General features: G+C 36.5%; 1 protein-coding gene across 4 annotated transcripts in view; it reads right to left on the bottom strand.

Moving 5' to 3' along the window:
* gpam (glycerol-3-phosphate acyltransferase, mitochondrial) overlaps nt 1-9,232 on the bottom strand; it is a 27,669-nt gene continuing 18,437 nt past the window's right edge. For all 4 annotated transcript variants that reach the window (XM_016504790.1, XM_016504791.1, XM_016504792.1 and 1 more), the window contains 8 exons: nt 8,247-8,317; nt 7,874-8,138; nt 6,587-6,735; nt 4,354-4,431; nt 3,392-3,523; nt 2,965-3,154; nt 2,614-2,672; nt 1-1,447 (listed from right to left, as the gene is read on the bottom strand). In XM_016504790.1, coding sequence (XP_016360276.1) covers nt 1,331-1,447; nt 2,614-2,672; nt 2,965-3,154; nt 3,392-3,523; nt 4,354-4,431; nt 6,587-6,735; nt 7,874-8,138; nt 8,247-8,317 — 1,061 coding nt within the window. In that variant the 3' untranslated portion in view covers nt 1-1,330. The remainder of the gene's footprint in view (nt 1,448-2,613; nt 2,673-2,964; nt 3,155-3,391; nt 3,524-4,353; nt 4,432-6,586; nt 6,736-7,873; nt 8,139-8,246; nt 8,318-9,232) is intronic.

The following is a 9,232-nucleotide window of genomic DNA, read 5'->3' as shown; positions in this document are numbered from 1 at the left end:
GGTTGATAGGAATGTTGATCCAGGAACATGTTGTACTTGGTGAAATCACGGTCACCCTAGAGGCTGACGTACAAAGGAGTTTTCTTCAACGACTTGTCTAAACATGCATGGGGTTTGGTCGTGATAATGCAAAACACATGACAAACGAAATTGGAAATGATAAATCGGCAGAAGAGGCTTTCTAAAGAGCAGATCATAAAAACGGAATAAAGATGAAGTAAATTGTAGTTTTGGGACATTACAGGGTATCCTCAATTTTTGCCTGCCCACAGGCTCCCGATATATTCAACAACAAACACAATATTCCAGCGGTTATGAAGGCAACGTGCCTTTTTCAGCATTCTGGTTATATTGTGCTTTGAGACAGATTTGGGGCATAAATACAGTTTAATTCACATACTACAGACATATTGCACACATGCTCACAGTATAGAAGACTCGCTGCCAAGGATCTTAACTCCAAAATAAAATATATTAGTAACTGAGGAGGGAATTAAAGAGCTTGGCAGCAAGAGAACCTCCTCTAAATTTTACAAACATATCTTGTAATGGTCAGCCGAGAAGAAGCATTCAAGCTCAGTTTTCAGTTATGTTTCCCCCACATGATCCTCAAGCCCTGCTAAAACCATTACATGTATCTACTGTTTGCTGTATTACACAATATTATAGCTGTAACTATCATTCATGGACGTCCAATTGCACCCATGTGTCGTGACTAAGTGAATAAACATGACCTAAACTACACGATTCGAACATTAAAGGCTCAGATTTCTCAGTAAATACTTGCTGCAGGGTTTTCAAAAATGAGTCACTATTTCCATTATGTCATTCACTTGTTATCAAAAGATGATCCACACAATCATCTTTATCATTCTATTCTCTGCCACAAGTTAATGTAGAGAGTTTCTTTACGTGCTGACAGTAATAGTGGTTAAAAAGAAAATCAAATGCCCTTTTTTTAAACGTCATCCCAGTGATGTGTTTGTTAAAACTGAAAGTGACCTCATGAACTCATCTGAGTTAAAAACTGCATATAAACATTGAGAGCTGAAAACCAAGGGCTTTCACTGGCAGAACGGGTACAGTATTGTGTGAATGGAAGCTTCTAGTAAACGAAAGGGCTGAGAGAACTGCTTGAGTATTGAGTAGTGCGGAAGTGGAGGGTTTACAGTGAAAGGAAGACTAACTTAAGTCTAGTATGAGGCGTTTGGTGAAGGCACTTCCAGGTAAAGCTTTCCTTAGTATAGCACCTTTGACAGTCATGATTAGCCAGTAAAAAGCCCTTGAGTGGGGTGGAAAGCCGCGCAGCTGTGTTGATGGTCCTAATGTCTCACAGCAGACCGAAACCCAGAATATAGTGCAGGAGTTTGTTCCTGTTGGCCTGAGGTAAAAAAGTGCTGCTCAGCTCCAGACGGCACACACTACCCTCTCGTCTCTCTTTAAGCACCTGTGAAACACAAAAAACATGATTCTTTCAGTACTTGCACAGAAAGTTCTTCAGAAAGAAAAAAAAGAGGAAAGAATAGTATGTGCACATTCAATTAATTTTCTTGTTTTAAATTTAGACCAGTGGTTCTAGTTCTTTCAAAAATGTCTTTCAGTTTCGCAGTGTAGGGATTTCTATCATATACGGACACTACTGCTATGCCCCTATCAGCCATCATGACCCCCTGCCGTAACATCACGGGGATCCAGAACTCAAATACTCCGTTTGAAACTTCATAACTCTGCAGAACACAAAGCCTTGCTAAAACAGAGACTTTTCATAGGACTGTTGAAGCCTCTTCCGTCATCAGGCAAACAACCAATGCAACGAGGGCTTTCCCGAAACGACGTCATCCAAACGTCACCTCAGCAACCAATCCGAAAGCTCCGGGGGTTCCCTCAGCGGCCATCCAGGAAGCCCGTGTCAGCAACGACATCATCTCAGCATTTCAGCTGTCAACCAAGCAGAACGCAAGTGGTGAACTTCGGATTTTCAGATCCAAGTCCTATCAAAACCTGAATGAACTAATAATAATTCATTCCCTTACAAATTTAAGTAATCAAGTCATTACAGCAGTTTCATTTTCACTTATTAAAAAGTAAAGACAAAAGGAAAGAGCATTGCATGTCAACATTGTTCTGTAATCTCTGAAGTACATAAACATTTTAAAAATAGAAAAAGGCTTTTAAAATATTCAAAGATAAATGAATAAAATGAACTGCAATATTGCTTTACAAGGGTTAGTTCAACATAATTTACTGACCCTCATATGTTGTTTAATTTCTTTAACATAATTTTTTTAATCTATGAAACCCAAAAGATAAAATGAGAGGATATAGTTTAGAACTTTATAAAAACTGCCTAAAAAGAAAGTATGAAAAAAGCAGCCCATAAAGCAATTTCTGAAGTCATATGAACAGATTAAAATTATAATTTGTTATTCACTGATAATAATTGACGACTGCATTGATGATGCAAGAAGTGGAGGATGAGAAACACGTGCATTGTCACATCTGAACATAAGGAAGTGATGACTTTTGAGTCGGTGGAAATTCACGCCCACTTATAGGCTCTCTTATCAATAGGTTCGACCTTTAAGCACAAATGTCAGAGGAATGCTCTCTCACCCCCAGCTCTTTAAATGTTCTCACTGTGTTCTTTACGAGGTAGTGTGTGGCACTCTCTCCTAAGAAAAAAAAAGCACACAACAATTAGTGTCATCAATATCAATGCATTCATATATAGAACACCTACAAGATTATAACTCAAAGTGCTTAAACATATGAAGATATGAACTAACCATGAATACAGGTCAAGAATGAGTAATGGCAAAATGGATAAAAATAACATTCATTAAAAAACAAAGGTGACGGTGCAGGGAAAGAATAATTAAGGGGAATAATACGTTTTGGGTTTTCTTTAAGGTGGGAGAGGAAAAACACGCTCAAACAAAGAAATGGAAAGTGCCGGTTGCTCACCATATGCTGCCACTCCTCTCTCTGTACGTGTCAGCAGATACTTGAAAAGCTTGTGTGTATACTCTCTCTCTGACATGGGCGAACTCAGGCTGTGTACAAAGATAGCTGCACCACTGTAGGCCTCCATCACCGGAGTGAGAATCCTCTGCAGAAAAGTATAAAATTCCTGGTGCTCAGCTGATGGGCTCACCTAAAATAAAATAAAATAAAAAAGCACATCTGGATTTAACAACATGTAATGGCAATATTTCTACTAAGATGTTTAATGTAGGGGTTTTAAAATAGTGGGGAAACTCTGCATCAGCTGTGTAGTGGGCTGCTGGTACATCATTCTACAAGGGAATGTATTTATTTATTTTTTAAATAACCTGAAATATAGACCACTTTCATAAATTGTAATGCTTTTATAGATTGATACGTTTCAGACCTTCAGGTAACGGTCTCTTTGTTCATCTCCAAAGTCACTGTCTTCTTCATCTTCATCACTTCGCCAAGCAAGAGCCTCTGGAAACTTCTTGGGCCAAGGCTCCTCAGAAGGGCTCAACTCCTCCTGGTCCTCCTGAACACAAGAACATAAAGATGATTTTAAGAAACATTTTTCAGTCAAATATTTTTCTAAAATAATTACTATTGATTATTGTTAATTAATCACTGCCCTACAAATAATATAATATTAGGCACAATTATTATTTGATGTGTGAATCGTCACTGGTTTCACGATTCGATTTGATTACATGATGCATCACGATATTATTACAAATTTATTTTGTGCATCTTTAGTAAATTATATAAGCTGGCTACTTTTTAAAATAATTACAAATTAATAATAAATCAAAACAATTATTAAGAATTTAACCCCCCAAAAAATAGCTTCAAAACATACAAGCAAATATGAAGTAATAAAGGGGGAAACAGACAATTACAAGTGATAAACAAAAAATACTTTCTGTATCTGAGAGTGCTTTAAGTTTCCGAAAGTTTACAGACAATCATAGTCATGGGTTTTTCTTTTATCCTCAGCATTATTTTTGTTTGATTATGACTGATTACATCATAGACAGTGGCAGCTGTAATAGGCTGCATTCACACTAATGCACAGATCTATTTTGCATGACAAGCGCGTATGTGAATGATGTCAGTAGGCTATAATCGATTATGGTCCATTACTGCATCGTCCGCATCGCAATGCATCGTAGACACGAATAATTTCAACACTTCTACTCTACAGTATTCACTCTCATTCAGAAAGTCAGTAATGAATTGGCAATAATGAGATCATAGGATCTTCAGGAATCCACCTAAAATCCAATCATGTCATTAGAATAAGCCAACAGCAAAACTTTAAGTCTCAAATGAGAAATAAGACAAAGAAGAGTAGACACAGCTTACCTCAGCAACAATGAGCACACCATACTCGATTAACCTGGTGATAGCATCATGGAAGACCTGGTACAAAGTCTGACAAGGCTATAGAGAGTAAAGACAACATAAATACACTTGAATGATTTGCCAATGACTGAGTATTTCTTTTACACAGTCTTTGTTAAATTGAAACATTAACCAGTAAAAATAAATAAACAAATATTTATTCATTTATGGTTGCTTGTTTGTTAACTATTAGGACCCTGAATATTTTTGTGTAGTGACATTATTTTCAGGACAATCAAGTCCATTTTAATTATTACGGTTTCTCTTCACTGTAACAAAGTATATATATATATATTTATATTTACTTAAGCGAATACAAGTAAAATGTGATAAACTATGCGATAAATCTCTGTTTCACTTCAAGAGATCAAACTGTTCTCAATCAGCTTAGTCAAGTTGTTCTAAAATATGCATTGGAGTAATTCCTGTGCAGACAAATATGAAAAGCCATTCAGGGTTCAATAAATAAAAAAATTAAAAATAAAAAAAAAGGTGTAAACACCGTGGCTCTGTTGCAAAACAGTCCTCATTCCCATAAAATCCACAGAAATTTAACAGATAAAACAAATAAACTTTACAAACCCCCCATTAAAGTGTGGTTATGCACAAAACAATACAGGATGATAAGCTCTTTTAGTCTATAGTGCCAATATTCATTTTATTTGTTCTGAATTTCACCTAAATTGTTATAAGGGGCCATTTGAAATACTGTATTCATGTTCCTAATTTAAGAAGCTTGTATGAACTGTGTTGAAACATTGAAGATGTTTGTGTAATTTAATTTGCACTTTTCTTTTTCTTTTCAAATTTTCTGTATCTTGAATGTTGTTGTACTTTGTGTGTGTGTGTATGTATTGTAACCAGAAATCACGAACACTTTTGCTGAAATTGTAAACCTAATAAGATGGTGGGCGGTGACACTGATTGTTTGAGCCTACACTGGCTACGTTTACATGCACAATTTTTGGTTCAATCGGACTGAATTCATTCCGATTGATGAATCTGAATGTAGTGTTTACATGAATGCTAAAGAAAGTGATCAGGTTGATGTGCGTGTTTATATGTCACAAGCTTCAAATCGGAATTTTTTTTTTTTGACATGCGCACAATACACAAATATAGAGTTTCTCACTGTTTGCACATAATAACCACTATCCTACAAGGCTTCTTTATTTGTTTTTAACAGCAGAATTAATATTTATCCATTTATGGATAATTCCCGTGCTGCTCATATTTATCATGCAAAAAAATGCCCCTCCCCACGCCCAAAATGGGTTGCCTGTGGATAAGAATCCAAAACAAGGACTGGTGGGAGGTTGTCCTGCTCCACTTCACAGTTGCCGAGTGAAAGGAGAGTTTTATAATGACAGGACACGCATTTATACAACACTTTATTCAAAAGGAAGAACTGCTCGTTCTGCGCGTCATACGTCATTACGCTATTTCTGCGTCATTGCACATGCGCAGAGCTTTCAGTTTCGGGGTTCAATCCGATTGAGTGTTTACATGCACTCGTAATCGTATTAGAAAAGGAATAAACCACCTCCTTCAATCCAATCGAAATTTCATTCCGATCGAGCTCAATCGTATCGATTAAGGTGTTTACATGAAGGCTTTTCAGTCCGATTGAGCCATCAATCCGATTACAAACGGGTTATTTGGTTGCATGTAAATGTAGCCATTGTTTTAATGTGGATTTTATACTTTGCATCATTTTGAAGTGAACTTGACACGTGTCTGATGATGACGAAAGGATTATCATATTTGATTTGCATTCCTTGGTGAGCGTAGCAAGGTATGTTGTTTGTAATACATGTATGAATGCATGTTTTGTTGTGCAATGTAAACGTTTTGATGCTTATTTATGCAATTCAACATGTTTATGAGTCTGCTTGAATTATGAATTTTGTCATTTGTATGTGTTAATACAGTTTTCATGGTGCTGTGGGGAGTTGTGAGTCGCTTCAAAGTGTACGGAATAAAGATCCTGTTTGAATACATCGCTTTGTCGTGGTGAATTTAAGGGAACCGAACACATCAGTCGAGGCTCTCGAATCCAAGGGATTGCTACAATTGTCATTTTTAATGTTGATCCATGTTGATTCAAAAGTTGCAAGTCAGCAAGTTTTGCTTGACACTATAATCAACCACTAGATGGTGGTGCTACTTAAGTGACAGTGGTGTGAGGGCATACCAGCGCTACTGCCACCTCATTGGACAGAAAGTGGGAGAGGCCTGCAGCTCTGCGGATCAGTCTCTCCTGGCTGAGCAGCGTGGATGAAGAATTCTGCTCACTCACTGAAGTTGCAGATTGCTCTCTCAGCAGGGCCAGCGCGCTGCAAGCTAGCACACATACATATGCATACAGTTACAGTACACGTAGAGTTTGTCATTCTTAAATAGTTCAGATTAAATTACAGATTACATTACTAAGTACAATTTTTGAAAAGAAATATGTAATCAGTAACAGTAATCAGTCTTTGTGGTATTAGGGGTGGGCGATATACCAGTAGACAAGATTAACTGGTAGAGAAGATTTTTGCGGTTTAAAAACAAGTGATTTTAAGCCGTTGAAATGCAATCAGCAGCAAAACAGAACTCATTTTGTTTCGGAGCACTGTCAGAGAAGCGCGTGCACTTGAAGACGGAGCTCATAGAGCGCGGGCGTATTGAGTTATTTTTTGCCACTTGAATGGTTAAATACACACTTGTATGTGTCAAAATGCCCGTCTTTGCAAGTATCCTCATAAACACAGTAATTTAGGTCTTAAGTGAAAGCAAACAACTAAGAAAGAAAACGTGTAACTGTATAATGGATCCGGGCAGCTCTTAAATTGACAGCAGTCTAATATTCCCACTGTCTGTCATTCATGTTAATCAAACAACAAAAGAGAGAAAATCTCTCACAGCTCTTGACTAAATCACTTTTGCAACTTTAAAAAGAAGAAATATATATTTAATTTACACAGTGAAGAATATGCAGTGTTTTTTATACATTTGATTACTTTATACAATATATGTGTAGCATTTATTTATTTGTTCTACTGTAGTTTTTTGTCCTATTGCTTGTAATCAGTTTCTTATTTAAACATTGACTGTTTACTTGTCTTCAGTGAGCTTGAGTTTTTTAATTTTTTTATTTAGGCTAGTATTAATTTTTTTGTGATATTGACACAGGTGACAATAATTATGAAATTTCTATGGTATCAAAAATTTGATATCATAAAAGCCTTTTAAAGCAAAAATAACAATATAGTGAGATATATTGTCGTATAGTGACATAAGATGTTGGTCATATCTCCCACTCCTAGCGCGTATGTGTATTAGGGTCATAATACCAAAACCTCAGTTGCTAAAACCAATACCAGTGATACAATATTTTTAGACAGAACTGAATTGACATTTCAAATACAAACATACATATATAAATTAGTTATAAAGATATTTAAAATTACGACTTGTGGGATCTTAGATCTTATACCTATAATGGCATCAGCAATGAAGACATGGAAAAGGCCGTTGCTGTAGAAACTGAGCTCAAAGAGTGCAGGTACAGTGTTGCTAGGAGCGATGATGAACTCTGTGTTTCTGTTGGTGCTGGTGACATTCACACAGTTTCCCAGAAGGCTGAGCGCATGCATGACCACGTCCTCTGAGTTCCCAGAAAAACCCAGGTCGAAGTCCCGTGACAAGATTTCTTCCTTCATATTGAAGAAATCCTCCACCAGTTTAGACAGCAGTACACCCTGTCCCATCACAAACGTTTGTTACAACGATTATAAACTAATAAATTGGACCGAAGAAAGAAGGGTTGCCATGATGTGTGCTGCATAGGAAGTGAGGACGGTACTTACCTTTCTGTGCCGATACAGGAGGAGACAGGCCACGATATGAGTGGACATTATTGCTGATGACTTGCTGGCGGCTATAGGAAACACAGAAGGCAATAATTAGACCGAATGTCAATGAAAGTGAGTTAAACCAAAGCCAAAGCTGAAAGTGATGCCAAAAAATCTGACCCTCAAGGATGAAGGTGCCTTAATATGTAGAGACAAATATAAACATCCATTTGGGAGCTGACTTTTGAGAAAATTATAAATCCTGTCTCTCAAACAGTCCTCATTTTTGTAATTTCTATAGAAATTGTACACTTCACCCTTAAATTCTCTGATGAAGGGAAATGAAAGAACACTATTTAAATTCATAACTGCATGATCTACAAACTCCATGACATTGTCTGTGAGCTTAAAAACATCTGAAAGTATCTGAAATATGCTGTATGAAGAAAAACAGGGTGACTTTGGAGCTGAAAACCGGGTTCATGACAGTATCTATATTAAACATTCAAAACCAAGCTGCAATTCCACCTCAGATTGCCGATCCTCTGACCTCCTGTTCTCAAAAAAGTAGCAACAACAGGGCATTCAAAAACGGAGGAAAGTGACTGGCCAAAAGCAACACATCACCATGGTAAAGACTGTGACCAGAAGTAACCTACATAAACTGTCATCTATGGATAGAGAGAACGTGTCTGAAGCATATTTCACCATATTTGTACTGTGTATATGTAATATGTATATATACACATGCATGTATTTATTTCAGATAAATATGCTGTTTTTATATATTAAGTATATTTATATATAATATAAATTATGTGAATATAAATATAGACATGTAAATATTTTCAAAATATATCCTGTATGTATGTGTATTTATATATACATAATAAATACACAGTACACAAAGATATATTATGTAAATAAAAACTTATTTTGGATGCGATTAATCGCGATTAATCGTTTGACAGCACTAGTTTTTTTTTTTTTTTCGGTGCTCT

Source organism: Sinocyclocheilus anshuiensis, unplaced genomic scaffold, assembly GCF_001515605.1.
Source record: "Sinocyclocheilus anshuiensis isolate Anshui unplaced genomic scaffold, SAMN03320099.WGS_v1.1 scaffold190, whole genome shotgun sequence".
In the NCBI taxonomy this organism is placed as follows: domain Eukaryota; kingdom Metazoa; phylum Chordata; class Actinopteri; order Cypriniformes; family Cyprinidae; genus Sinocyclocheilus; species Sinocyclocheilus anshuiensis.
Note: the sequence above shows the minus strand (reverse complement) of the source record. Positions and strands in the feature narration are given on the sequence as shown.